Source organism: Capsicum annuum, chromosome 2 (genome assembly GCF_002878395.1).
Source record: "Capsicum annuum cultivar UCD-10X-F1 chromosome 2, UCD10Xv1.1, whole genome shotgun sequence".
Lineage (NCBI taxonomy): Eukaryota > Viridiplantae > Streptophyta > Magnoliopsida > Solanales > Solanaceae > Capsicum > Capsicum annuum.
This window is the reverse complement of record NC_061112.1, coordinates 132,845,470-132,860,406: the sequence shown is the minus strand read 5'-3', so window position 1 is coordinate 132,860,406 and position 14,937 is coordinate 132,845,470. Positions and strand designations below refer to the sequence as shown.

At 35.7% G+C, this 14,937-nt stretch overlaps 1 protein-coding gene and 1 long non-coding RNA gene across 12 annotated transcripts; one reads left to right on the top strand and one right to left on the bottom strand.

Annotated features, from left to right (window-relative positions):
* Window positions 1–12: 12 nt before the first annotated feature.
* On the bottom strand, window positions 13–2,143 carry LOC107859523. Its single transcript, XR_001671403.2, has 3 exons — window positions 892–2,143; window positions 636–784; window positions 13–460 (listed from the first exon to the last, which is right to left on the bottom strand). It is a non-coding gene; the product is annotated as an uncharacterized LOC107859523 (long non-coding RNA).
* Window positions 2,144–2,388: 245 nt separating this feature from the next.
* On the top strand, window positions 2,389–8,992 carry LOC107859515 (G-type lectin S-receptor-like serine/threonine-protein kinase At1g11330). 11 transcript variants are annotated; one of them, XM_047407030.1, is made up of 10 exons: window positions 2,429–2,684; window positions 2,759–2,904; window positions 3,175–3,309; window positions 4,741–5,970; window positions 6,197–6,313; window positions 6,403–6,599; window positions 6,678–6,888; window positions 7,016–7,253; window positions 7,339–7,483; window positions 8,508–8,992. In XM_047407030.1, the coding sequence occupies exons 3-10, from the start codon at window positions 3,222–3,224 to the stop codon at window positions 8,805–8,807; spliced, it is 2,526 nt and encodes an 841-aa protein (XP_047262986.1). In that variant the 5' UTR covers window positions 2,429–2,684; window positions 2,759–2,904; window positions 3,175–3,221; the 3' UTR covers window positions 8,808–8,992. The 11 variants fall into 11 exon arrangements, 10 of the variants coding, with proteins under 10 accessions (XP_016560043.1, XP_047262985.1, XP_016560042.1 ...); XM_047407029.1 differs by having other exon boundaries at window positions 2,427–2,558; window positions 2,759–3,309; XM_016704556.2 differs by having other exon boundaries at window positions 2,428–2,558; window positions 2,769–3,309.
* Window positions 8,993–14,937: the final 5,945 nt, after the last annotated feature.

The following is a 14,937-nucleotide window of genomic DNA, read 5'->3' as shown; positions in this document are numbered from 1 at the left end:
CCAGAAGGGGTCTATATAAAATTCCCTACAGGAATGGAATCTCCTCAACCTAATATGGTTTGTCGACTTAAAAAGTCACTCTATGGCTTAAAGAAAACCTCAAGGCAATAGTATGCCAGGCTTTTCGAAGCCCTAAACTTCAAAGGTTATACAACCTCCCTCAATGATTATTCCTTATTCTTTAAATAATCAGGAGGGCTTATCTCTATCGTAGTTGTCTATGTCGATGATACTTTGATTACAGGGGATGCTACTGATGAGATACATAACCTTAAGGAGTTTCTTCATTTTGAGTTTAAGGACCTCAGCTCACTACATTATTTTGGGGGAATGGAAATTTTGTAGGAAGAACAGGGAATCATAATGAGTCAACAAAAATATACCTTAGATTTAATCAATGAATTTGATATTTCATACCTTCCTCCAGCTTCTTCTCCAGTAGATCCTTCAATCTTGTTCTCTGCAGATTCAGAAAATCACATGTCAGATCCTACACTTTACAGGCATCTCATTGTAAGCTTAATTATTTGACTCACACTAGACCGGATCTGTATTTTGTTGTTTTGACTCTTAGTCAATTTATGCAACATCCTAGCATCGAACATTTCAAAGCAAGATTGCGAGTCATAAGTTACCTGAAAGCATATTCGAATCAGGGCATCTTTCTCAATGTTTCACCCTCATTCTCTCTCGCTGCTTATTGCGATGCTTACTGGGCCTCTTGCCGTACTATGCGAAAGTCAGTCAGTGGATTTTTTATAAGCTTGGGAGGTTCATCAATCTCCTAAAAATCAAAGAAACAATCTTTCATTTCCCTTTTGTCTGCAGAGGCTGAATATCGGTCAATAAGGAGATTAGTTACAGAATTGACCTGGATGAAAGATTGCTTACCGATCAATCCGTTCCTCCTTTTCTTCCCGTTCCAGTTCACTCCGACAGTCAAGCAGCCCTATATATAGCTCAAAATCCAATTCTCCATGAGCAAAAAAAGCACGTTGAGCTTGACTGCCACTTCGTTCGTCAACAATATCTTTCAGGCTTGATATTTCTTTCCTTTGTTCCATCTAAGGACCAACTCGCCGACATCTTCACCAAATCCCTTGTCGAGCCTCCTCACCATCAAAGTTTGTGCAAGTTGGGTCACTTCTTTCCCCTCCAACTTGAGGGGGATATTAGAAATCACGATGCTTTATTTGGCCTAATATTTGGGATACATAGACGGCCCAATAGATGAATGTTTTCTTTGTTTTCTTTCATTGATTAGCTTAGAATAGAAGGTTCTTTTATTTTTGTTTAGCTTATAAGAGTTTTATTGCTTAGCTCAGAAGAGAAACTTCTTCCTTTATTTTGATTTTTTAGCTTAGACGAGAAGGTTCCTTTCATTCCATTAGCTTGTATAATAAATGTGATTGGCAAGGAATATACAGAGAAGAAAATTCCCAAGTACTGTCTCTAGTTTTTACAGAATCCATATCAAAGCGAGAAGAAGGGAAGAGTTCATACTCCATGTCGTTAAGTAGTAGAGAAAATTATTGGTGTTTCCACAAAATTTTAGTATGATGATAATATGATTTGGGCTTAAATGAAGAAATGGAGATTCATATAGCCGACACTAACTTATTCAGGACTGAGGAATAGTTATTGTGGATCAGGATTTGGAGCTAGGCTTGCATTCCAGCTGATTTTGAAGAAAGGAAGAAACTGCTCGTCTATGAAGACATGCCAAAAGAAGATTAGATGATTTTCTAACTGATAAATTTGATTTTAAATCATTGATGTCAGACTTTTCTATTTATTTATGTACTTTCAAGTTCGCACACTAAAGAGGAAAATTCACATGATTTATTTTTTAGTTATTGTTCTTTAAAAAAAAATAGGGGAAGGGGAAGGAGAAATAGGAGAGGTGCTTACAAGGTGGGAATGAACCCTCACCAATAGGGTGAAAGTTCAACTAGTCAACCAACTGAGCTACGGAAAGAATCATGTAATTGGGGTCACCATGTGAAAGTTACTGAGGAAATTGACAGAGGAGTTGTACCTTCACAGAAACTCAGAGTAAAGATTATTCATAGAGATTTGAATGTAAGCAACATTTTATTGGATGAACAACTGAACCCTAAAATTTCAGATGTTGGGCATGGGAAGTGTTGTGCCTTTTCTCTTCAGGCACGAAATGGAAGGAAGATTATCAGAAAAAATTAGATTTTTACAGTTTTCGGATAATGAAACGTCAACTTTACGTAGCTCAATTTGCTATTATTTTGTCAATGCCTTTGCACTTCTGGCATGGAAGTTGTGGAGTGAAAACAAGATTGTCAAATTGGTAGACCCCAAGATAATAGACCTGCAGTTTGAAAGGGAAACTTTGAAATGTTCAAATGCTGAACTATTATGTGGTCAAGAATATGCAGAAGTGAAAAGATAGACCAAATATGTCCATGGTTTTGTCTATGCTCACATCCGAAACTTCTCATCTACCAAAGAACCTATATTTACCATGCTTTATATGCGAGGCAAGTCTTATCACTCAGTTGGAGAAAATATTTTCAACAGTTGAGGTAACAAAATATTTTATAGAATACCAATTTTCAAATAGATCCGTCACTCATCAAACTGAAAAGAGAAAGGCAAAACAAAAACCTCTGAGCTTTGGAGAAAAAATCTGATCTCACTTTCTTAATCTTGTACGTGGATTGGCCACTATCCTGAATCATATTTTCTTCAGTAAACCTTTTCCCCCCCATAAAATATCTTCCAGAATTTTGCAGATATGGTTGGTGTATGACGGTGGAAACCAGTAGGAAAGGAGACGACCCATCAAATTCAACGTGTCACAAATTCGGGCCTTACTTCTATTCTCACCGTTGAAGTCACATCAGCCCAAGATATTTTGCAGTATCAAAGGTACCAAATGCACAAACTATAAGCCATAGAAAAAAATCATTTGACACATGGATCCAACAATTAATTGATACCCGGTTGATGAGTAAACTGAAGAGAAATAGATTAAATACAAGTATCCGAAAGAATTATTTCCGTGGCTAAAAGAGGTCATTGTTGAAGTTCTCATATTACATTACAAATGATAGAGTTTATATCGATCATTTGGCAGAAAAGAACTCGATATGAGTTTATATCGATATTTTCTTCTTTTGTTCTTTTGCTTATATGTAGTTTTTTCCGGTGCGAATGCTTCACACACCATTAGCAGTAGTGAGCCCATGAGAAACTCGGAAACTGTATTTTCCAGTGGCAAAAGATTTAAACTGGGATTTTTCAGCCCCGGGAATTCTGCAAATCGTTATGTAGGTATTATTTTACCTACCATCACCAACTGTAGTATGGGTAGCTAACAGAAACAAGCCTTTACATGATTCTTGTGGAATACTCACAATATCAGAAGATGGCAATTAAACTTAATCTTTACCCAAAAAAATTCCTCAAATCTAACTTACATTCATCTATCACCTGTAAATTCATCTATGACCTATAAACTACAATAAAATAATATAATAGTGATCACAAAACTTCAGTTTTGATGAAAATAATTTTTGTATATATATATATATATACACGTTGAATTCTATTATGTTGACAAAAATAGCGAAGAAGTTGAGGGTTAGAAAATTAATCATCCATCAATCTAGACATGCAACCGAAGCAAGTTAAACGAGCATCAATCATATTTTCCGTAAATCAGTTTCTTCTTTAGTATTTTTTTATACTATTTTAGGAGTATTTTTCTAATTGATCAGTATAATTCAAAAAATTCGAATCTATTTTTTAAAGTTTTCACACTTTTAATATATTAGAGATATAAATATAGATTATAGATGTATATATATAGAGAGAGATATTTTCAACTATTCAATGTAACAAAACATTTTACAGAAACACCAATTCACAAAAAGATGTTATCACTGATTAAATTGAAAAGCGATAGGTAAAACAAAAACCTCTGAGCTTCGGAGGAAAAAAAAAAGCGGTAAATAAAAATCTGATATCACTATCGTAAGCTTCTACATGAACGAGAGACCACTTTCCTGAATGGTATTTTCTTTGGTAAACCTTTTCCCCCATAAAATATCTTCCAGAATTTCGCAGATACTGTTGGTGTGTCATTGAGTCAATAAGGAAACCTGTAGGAAAGGAGAAGACCCACCACACTCAACGTGACACAATACCGGGACCCAGTTCTATTACAAAGGGTAGCTCAGTGCACTAAAACTTCTGTTATGCGCTGGGTTTGGGGATGGGTGAACCACAAGAATCTATTGTATGCGGCCTTAGCCAACATTTCTGCAAGTGGTAGTTTCCATGGCTTGAACCACTGACCTCCTTGGTTGCATGGCAACAACTTTACCTGTACACCATGCCCCACTTCTATTTTCAGAGCTAAAGTCACATCAAGCCAACTGCAGTATCACAGGTATAAAATGCACATTAAATAGTCTAAATATAGCAAGCCATAGAGTTGGAAGCCAAAGGTTCACTTACGGAACCATTTCAGACACGAGTCCAGCTATTAATTGACACCTGATTGAAAAGTAATCTGAAGAAAAATTATTAAATACTCAGTATTAAAAAAAAACTTATTTTCGTGGCTAAAAAGGGAAAAGGTCATCGTTGAAGTTCTCATCAGCTATTACATTTCAAATGATAGATTGAACCTTTTGGCAGAAAAACTTAGAATGAGCTTATCTCGAGTTTTTCTTCATTTGCTCTGTTGCTTTTCTGTAGTTTTTTCGGGTGTCAATGCTTCAGACACCATTAGCAGTAGTGAGCCCGTGAGAGACTCTGAAACAATAATTTCCAGTGGCAATAGATTTAATCTGGGATTTTTCAGCCCAGGGAATTCTGCAAATCGCTATGCAGGTATTATGTTTAACCTACCATCACCAACACCAACTGTAGTATGGGTAGCTAATAGAGACAAGCCTTTACATGATTCTAGCGGAATACTCACAATATCAGAAGATGGCAATCTTGTAATCTTGAATGGACAGAAGGAGATAATTTGGTCATCCAGTATTTCAAACTCTATGAATAATTCCACTGCTCAGCTCTTGGACACTGGAAACTTAGTCTTGAAAGACAGATCAAATGGAAGAGTTCTATGGGAAAGCTTTCAATATCCTACAGATTCTCTCTTACAGTTCATGAAACTGGGCATTGATAAGAGTACTAACACGATGGCTATCCTGAAATCATGGAAAAGTCCTGATGATCCATCTGTCGGGAATTTTTCAGCTGGAATTCAAAATAGATACATTCCTCAATTTCTTATTTGGAAAAATAGTTCTCCTTACTGGCGGAGTGGCCCATGGAATAAACAGATATACATTGGATTACCAGAAATGAATTCTTATTATTTCTTTGGTATTGACCTTGTAGTTGATAATGCTGGCACAGCATACCAAACGTATTCAGACCAAAATCAGTCTAGGATACTCTACTATTCCTTGAATTCAACAGGGTCTTATCAGGAGAAGATTTGGGATCCGAGTAAGAAGAATTGGTGGGTGACATGGGAAAATCACCGAAGTGAGTGTGATGTTTATGCTAAGTGCGGACCTTTTGGAAGCTGCAATCCGGGGCGTTCTCCAATATGCAGTTGCATACAAGGGTTTAAGCCGAAAAATGAAGGAGAATGGGAGAAAGGAAGTTGGACTGGCGGATGCATCAGAAGGACTGCACTAAACTGTGAAAGGAACAGAACTGATGTTGAGAATGGCAAGCAGGACGGGTTTCTGAAGCTGCAGACAAAGGGAGTGCCAGATTTTGCAATTTGGGTACCGTCTGCAAGAGGAGACTGTGAGGGTGACTGTTTAAGTAACTGTTCCTGCACTGCGTATTCATACTACACAGGCATAGGTTGTATGCATTGGAACAGAATCTTAATTGATATTAGAGAATACTCCATGGATGGGGCGGCTGATTTGTTCATTCGCGTTGCCTACTCTGAACTTGGTAATGTACTTCTGTTCAACCTTAAGCTTTCAATCATTTAGCTTCTTCTTTTTTGGAACAACTTGGTGCGATGAAATTTATTCTAAGCGTTAAAGAATATAACCAAGAAATTCCTAATAAAATCTACAATACCATCGAAGTAGTTTCAACTTTTCATATAGTGCTTCGCTTCCATGGAAAGAAAGATATGCCCAAGAACTGTCTATAGCTCATACATGTTTTGCAGCAGAAAATGGCAAGAAAGCCATCCCCGTAGCTGCCATTGCAAGCACAGTGTCGATAGGCTCAATAACAGTTATCTTATGTGGATATCTTTTCAGGAAATTGTTGGCTAAGCACAGAGGTAATTAATCAAATGATATTTTTGAGAACACAAACTAGAACTTCTAGGTCTGCATATTGTTTGATTTCTGAATGTCCATTTTGAACCAGAAAGGAAGAACAAAAATGAAGCATTCTTAAGAGAAGCATCTCCAAAACTTTACCAAGAAGGCATGATTAAAGATGACATCAACCGAGTCAAAATTGAAGACATCACCTTGTACAGCTTTGACATGTTAGCAAATGCAACTGACAAATTTCATTTAGCTAGCAAGCTGGGGCAAGGCGGTTTTGGTCCAGTCTACAAAGTAATGTTTCTTGATGTATCTCTGCAGTGTTCTGACAAATGAAAACAATATAAAATAAATCAGATGGATTATCTGCAGGGAAAATTGCCAGATGGACAAGAAATAGCAGTAAAAAGGCTTTCTCAGTCTTCTGGTCAGGGGCTACAGGAGTTTATGAATGAGGTCGTCGTGATTTCTAGACTACAACATCGTAATCTTGTTAGACTCCTCGGCTGCTGCACAGAGAGAGGGGAAAAGATGCTGGTTTATGATTTCATGCCAAATAGAAGCTTAGATGCATATCTTTTTGGTCAGTGCAGAACTCTCTTTCATAGGTTTATCCTGTCCTCCTACTTAAGGACTTCTAAACTCAAAAGAAAACTTTATTCACTAAGGAAACAAAATCCTTCATACATTTCTCGATGATGCCTTCTCAGGTTCATGCAAGGAAAAGTTCCTTGATTGGAGTAAACGAGCCATCATTATTGAAGGAACTGGTCGAGGCCTCCTTTACCTTCACAGAGACTCGAGACTACGAATTATTCATAGAGATCTGAAGGCAAGCAACATCCTGTTGGATGAATATCTAAACCCAAAAATTTCAGATTTTGGCATGGCGAGGATTTTTGGAGGCAGTCAAGATCAGGCCAACACTATAAGAGTTGTTGGCACATAGTAAGTTTGTATTGCTTCCTTCATTTTCTCATTGATGAACTGGCATCATTAGTCGGCGAGTTTCATTTTTTAATATGTTATGCAGTGGTTACATGGCCCCTGAATATGCAATGCAGGGAAGATTCTCAGAAAGATCAGATGTCTACAGCTTCGGTGTGTTAATATTGGAAATTGTCAGTGGAAGGAAGAACTCCAGTTTCTATGGAGATGGACTGACCCTACTTGCATATGTAAGTTCATTCTTGCAACTATGAAGCTTTAGAGTGTGTTTGGTATGATGGAAAATATTTTTCCTGAAAAATATTTTCTTCGAAAATGTTTTCCTGAAAAATAAGTTGGTTTTCTACTTATTTTCTTATGTTTGGTTGGTGAGTGGAAAATATCTTCAGGAAAATATTTTATGGTGTTTGGTTGGTGAGTAAAAAATATTTTTTAGTGTTTGATTGGTGAGTGAAAAAATATGTTTTAGAAAATACTACTAACTATTAACTAGTATATCAGTGCCTCTAGCAACTCAATAATCTGTAAGAATTAATTTAAGCATAACAAATAATATCAATATCGAATACTAAAATACTACAATCACTAAATTTAAGCAACTATTAATTAGCAAATATAGGAGACACTTTTTAATATTTTGTCAGGACAATCTCAAGATACTACAATCAATAGAAATATAACGGAAAGACAAGCTTATTCAACCTCGTGAAACAAGTTACATCGATGACAAAATGAAATATGCAATTAGCAAAAGTAACATAGGTAAGTCTTCTTCTACGCATATGAAAATAACAATACATTCAACGAATATTGGAAATGAAAAAAATTCGGGTTTCACTATTTTTTATTTCAAGCAGTGAAAAATTGAAGCAAAGCACAGTGAAAAATATTTCAAGTAATGTAAATTTTTGAAAAATGTGAATTTTTTGAGTCATGTGAATATGAATGTTGTTGGGGTGGGGAAGAGGGGTGGGGATGGGGCATAAGTCACATTTGTTATTTTCCGAAAAATGACTTCCTTTGGTCTATGAGGGAAGTCATTTTCCTTCAAATAGAAGAAAATGAGCTATCTTGGAAAATATTTTCCCAATATTTTACTACAACCAAAAAAGAGAAAATAGGAAAACATTTTCCATCATACCAAACACACCCTTAATGTTTTTGCTTACTCATCAAACCAAAATAAAAGAGGAGAAAAATTATGAAACTTCTGAAAATAATATTTCGCTGCTTAACAATGTCTTTGTTCTTCAGGCATGGAAGTTATGGAATGAAAACAATAGTCTAAAATTGATAGACCCCAAAATATTTGGTTCAAGGTTTGAAATAGAGATGGTGAGATGTGTACATATTGGATTATTATGTGTCCAAGAATATGCAGAAGATAGGCCAAATGTCTCCACAGTTCTGTCAATGCTCACAAGTGATATTGCTGAACTACCTACTCCTAAACAACCTGCATTTACCGGAGGGCATGCTTCACCACAGCAAGGATCTTCTAAAAGCCAAGGTTCCATGAATGCTGATTCTATAACTGTATTGGAACCACGATAGGATACAAAGCTTCCAACAGGTAGGCAAAGATCATTACTTCCCTTAGAATGGTAACTATAGCAGTATTTCTTATTCTGATGCCTTCCCCACAAACTGTAATGAAAAATCGTACTGAAAACTCTAATATTTTGATTACACTTAAAACTGTGATCAATATTATATCAAAAAGCTATCTTTCCGGCAAAGATGTTTGTTATGAGTATGATGAATTTCTTGAAGTCTAAGGCCCGTAGTTCTTTGGTTTCAATCCAATTCCGCGCAAAAAAAAGGGAGGAAGCAGCAATATTATCATTACAGTTTAAGTGCTGAATGCTTCATTCCTACGCCCAAACGTTATATTATATATATGCAATAAGATTACGCAGAAATCAAGACGACGACAAGAATGAAAGTACTGCAGAATTACTCATATAATGAATGAACGACCCAAAAAGGAATAGTGCCAGATGAAATGAGAGTGAGCATAGAGAACATGGAACAGTTCAACTTGTTGCTTTGCTGGAACTCACCTTGTAGATAGCCGTTATCGGCTGGACGTTTTTGTATTTACCAACTTGATTCAGGTTGCTGCTGAAGGTCATTTTGGAGGTCTAGCACTCTTATGGATAGTCACCTAGACGTAACAAGAAATCATGCAATGCTAACAGTATGTCCTAAACACAAAAGTTTCGTATCATTTTGGATAACATCACCAAGACTCATAGCATGAAATAACCTATAAAAAATAGCTGCAATTATAAGGGACCTTGGTTAATAGAGGATGATTTCTTGAATCCAGCAGGGACCTTGGCTAATGGAGTACTTAAAAGAAAAATTTGGTGGTAATAAGGTAAACAGATCAATTTGGGGAAAATGATGAGTTAATATCTCAAAAGATCATTCAAAAGAATTGCTCCATTCGTTCCGTTTTAGTTGGACCTCTTTCTAAAAAAATTATTTCAATTTAGTTGTCCATTTGATAAAATCAAGAGAATTTTATTGTGTTCTTCCAATACTGTACTCAACGTTAAATAACTAAATAAAGTGTATTTACTCAAATTTATATTTCAAAGCATAATTAATAAGGCTAATTTGGTAAAATAGATCCCTAATTAATATTTTTCTTAACGACTGTGTCAAGTTCATAGAGACCAACTAATATGAAATGGAGGGAGGTCATAGCAAAGTCTTTAAACTTTGGTCTATATCAATAAGGTCACTCAACTTATTGCGTTTCGCTTATAAAATCACTCAATCAAGTTTGTAACAAAAGGTCACATTGCGCCCTTAGCATTTTGAGTTGAGAAATAATGACCCCTTCACATTTTAAATGGGACAATAAACCTCTAAACTTTGGATATTTATAGAAATTGGAGAGCTAACGGGTGATTTAATTGGCCTTCGATAGGAAATCAAATCTGTTATCATACAATGAGGTGAGCAAAGTCGGAATGAATTAAATTTTTATACAATCTCAGGTATTCGTTTTCATTTTAGATTTTTAAATAATGAAATTTAGTTAACAGGAAAATTGAAATATTAGTGAAAAAATTATTTAATGTAACTGATTATACTTCAAAATTACACTTTGTAGCAATACTTTTAAATAATTGCAATCGAAATTATATTTTACATTTTATAGCAGATATACATCGAAACACGTGTCCCTAAAATCGTAGGCACAATTCTTGTATGCACGTGCATGTTGTGTATTTATGTTATCAATGTATATACATTGATAGACCAAAGGCATCGATAGGCACTCAAACTTATTGCCAAAATTCACTTAGACCCCTAAACTATGGTTTGTACCTATCAGGCCCCTAAACCCCCCAAATTTTGTTCCAATTGGACATTTTTTTCCCTGTTCTCATCAGCTTGTTTGCGCGTGTCTCCAAACGCCGTTGATGTGAAAAGTTGTCCACATAAAACTCTCCACGTGGATAAACTAAATCCGCATATACTTATTACATTTTAAATGAAAAAACATCATTTGAACGGTTCTTTCTCTCACCCCGTTAACACTCTCTCTAAGATAACCCTAAATTAACCCTAATTTAACCAAAATTCCACTCAATCGAAGAAAAATTTTGGGGAATTTCCACAGATCTTCTGCGTGTAAGTGTTATTATGATTTATATTTGTTAAATTTTGTTGAATTTTAGCATATTTCAGTTTTTAGGGTTTTGAAATTTCACTGTTAGGGTTGTGATTTTGGGAATATTCCGTCTCTTTCTTAACATGCATTAAAGGTTGTAGCTTTTAGCTTATTGGTGTCTACTTTGGGTATATTTCGTTAACTAACTTTGAATTCTTACCCTTTTGTTGCAGGTGACGTAACAAATAGAGATAATATTCACAAAATTTCACCATAGGATGTCCCTACATATGTTGCAAGTTGTGTGCCAAAGCTAAGGTATATTGACAAGGACCACTTTTTCATGCTGGAATTGTTATTTTATACTAAAGAATTAGGGTATAATACTATTAGGGGGTTTTATCATCAAGATGTAGTAACTAAGCAGTTCAACTTGATTAAGAGTGACAGACATCTCGCTGAACTAGTAAAAGACTTAAAACATGAGGACTTTATTGATTTTTATGTCTATCATATTTTAGATGAACCAATTCTTAACCTTGATGGTCTCATTGATTTTTTACCTGCACCTGATATTATTGAGTGTGCAGACCTAGAAAGAGAAAGTGTTGGTGTTGATGATAGTGCTAACATAGAGAGGGAATCTGTTGGAGTGGAGAAAGAGGGAGGGCTGATCTAGAAGATTTTAACCTAGAAGATGTTGACATAGAGAATGTTAACTTAGGTAAAGAGAGGGAGGCTTATGTGAAAGATGTTGGTATAGAAGAAGATGATGAGGCTAATATAGAAGATGTTAACCTAGAAGATGTTGGTGTAAAAGGAGGTGATGAGGCTAATGTAGAAGATATTCATGTAGAAGATGTTAATAGGCTAGCAAGTGAGTTATCAGATTACTTGAGTAGTGATTCAGATCTTGGAGATATTCCTTTAGAAGATGGCTCAGATGTTGATGAGGAGTTGAGGGCTTTTAGACAAGCAAAAAGAAAAAACAAAGCCAACAAGAAAGAAAGAAATCAAAAAGCAAGAAAAAAGACTGTTGAAACTGAAGAAGTACCTGTGGGAGTTGCTGGTTGTGTAGATAGAGGCTTTGGGGATATTGGTAAAAATAAGGCTACCAAACATTCTGAAAAGTTGGGTGGAGATGAGGAATATCTTAATAGTTCTGATTGTTGGAGTGAAGATAGTGAAGATATAGATATAGATGCTGTTAGAGGAGTAGATCTACCTAGAAGAAGGAGAAGCAAGAAAACTACGTATGATGAAAACTGTGAGTTTTCTGTGTTTGAGCTTGGAATGATTTTTGAGGGTGTAAAATGTTTAGAAAAGCTGTTGCAGATTATAATGTAGAGTATAGAAGGCAGTTGAAGTTAAAACCTAATGAAAAAAATAGAATAAAGGTGAAGTGCATTGCAACTGGTTATTGTTTACTTCTACTGATAGGGATTCAGGTAATTTTATTGTGAAAAACTATAACCCTATTCACAAGTGTATACCTCTAAACAAAAACAAGATGTGTGATTCAAAGCTGGTTGCTAGAAAGTTCAAGGAGAGAATTATTTCTTAGTCATACATTAGGATTTGGGAAATTCAGGATTTGGTAAGAGAGGTGTTGGATCTTTATGTAGGTAAAACTATTTATTTTAGGGCTAAACAGATTGTTATGATAGAGAATATAGGAGATTGAAAGCTGGAATTTGCCAGATTATGTGACTATGCAGATATGATCAAGACAACAAATCTTGAAAGTTCTTGTTGAAAATTGACAAAGAAACTGAACCAGGGAAGAACCTCTTTGTTTATTTCTATGTGTGCTTTCATACCTTCAAGCAAGGATGGTTAGATGGGTGTAGGAAAATTATTGGTTTTGATGGATGTTTTCTAAAAGGAGCTTGTAAGGGTGAATTATTAGTTGCTATGGGGAAAATGGCAACAACCAAATGTATCATATTGCATGGGCAGTTGTGGATACTGAAACAAAATATAGCTGGGACTAGTTCATAAGGCATCTGATTGGTGATCTAAATCTAGGAACTGGTGAAGGCTTGACTGTAATATCAGACCAACAAAAGGTATCATTACTTAATTATTTGTCTCATTACTTGACTTTATTTTCCAATAATATTTCTATTTTAATAATACTTAATACTTATTATAGGGTATTGTTCCTGTTTTGATGAATCTGCTACCAAATGCTGAGAGAAGAATGTGCGCTAGACATATTTGGAGCAATTGGCATGTGCATTGGAGAGGAGAGGAGAGAAGGAAGCAGTTTTGGAGATGTTCAAAAGCAAGCTTTGAAGTAAAGTTCAAAGAAGAGATGAAGCAATGTCAAAGCTAGGTAAGAAAGAAATAACTGAGGACATGTTAGTTAGTAGAAAATAACATGTGTGAGACTTTCAATTCTTGAATCTTAGCTGCTAGACATAAATTCATAATCACAATGTTAGAGGATATCGGCCATAAAATGATGAATAGTCATGTAGATATGATCAAATTTGCAGAAACATAGATTTCAGACATTGCACCTATGGCAAGAACTATTTTAGAAGCTAATAAGGAATATTCAAATAGGTGAAGAGTACTATGGAATGGAGTTAATAATTTTAAAATTGGGGATGGGGGTTACACATTTGTTGTTCACTTGGACAAGAAGTATTGCGATTGTAGGTTATGGATGTTAAGAGGTATTCCTTGTTCTCATGCCATTTATGTTTATTATTACTTGAATGAAGATCCTGATCAATATGTAGAGCACTGGTATAGTAAAGAAACCTTTCTTAAGTCTTATAGTCATTTCATGCAACCAATTACCAACATGAAAATGTGGTCGGAAACCACAAACCCATCAATTGAACATCCAAAACCAAGAAAGATGTCAGGCAAACCTAGCAAGAACAGAAGGAAGAGTAGAGATGAGCCAAAAAAGTGGGGCAAACTCTCAAAAAAAGGTGTCAAGATCACCTGTTCAAGGTGAAAGCAAGTTGGCCATAATAAGACTATGTGTGCCAAAATGGTAAGCCTTAAATGAATTTCATAATACTTTGTAAAGTTAACATATTTCTTAACTTTTCATATTTCTGTTTGTATTTTAGAATAATATGGGGAGCAGTAATAGTAGTCAACCTAGCACTTAGCCCGCAGCTTCATGGAATCCACCACCACCATAATCAAGTTCTATTTGTGGTGACACCAGTGCAATGGCAAGAGGTACCTACACTCAAAGTCAGACAGTAGAGTAAGTTATATATGTTCTGTTGCCTTAATATTCTTCTCCTGCTTAATATTATTATTGAAAACTGTTAAAAATATTGTGTTGCATTTATTCACAGCTAAGCTCCACCTTTCATACATATGCAACTACACAATCCAGTCAATCAAGATCTATTTATGCTGACACAGTTGTAGTGCTAAGAGCACCTCAAAGAAAGGTGTCAAGTGTTGCTGGTAGAGGTCAAAGTGCTGCTAGTAGAGGTCAAGGTGCTATTGGTAGAGGTAAATGTGGTTCTGGTAGGGGTCAATGTGGTGCTGAGATGGAAGGTGGTTTGGTAGAGGTCAAGAAGGGATTGATCGAGGATTGGCAAGAAAAATAGCCAATGCAAGAGGTACCCCATTTGAAAGTGGAAGAAATTCTTCTTCAAGTCAAGTACCACATTTGCCAACCAACAAGAGGTCATACAATGCTACCTCATTTGTTGCTGCTACTGGATACAACAGGCCTGCAACTTGTTTTGGTGCTTACTCTGATCCAGCAACTGGAACCCAAGTGTACAATATATTTCACTCTGTTACCTATAATAATGTTTTCATTCAAGCTTTCAATGCTCATTGTCTTACAATTATGTCTAATTTTGCAGCCTGGTACATCAAGTGAGAGGGTTTTTTATGGAGGTATAAATTTAAAGAGTGTTTCACCAACCAATATAGATATTGGTTTTAAACTTAGTGGCCTAAAGTAGAATAGAAAAGATGCAGTCATCAGCACACAATTGCAACAAATGAAAGCAAATAAAAGAAAAAAAGTGGATGCAGCCAAGTCTTCTTCATCAGTTAGAT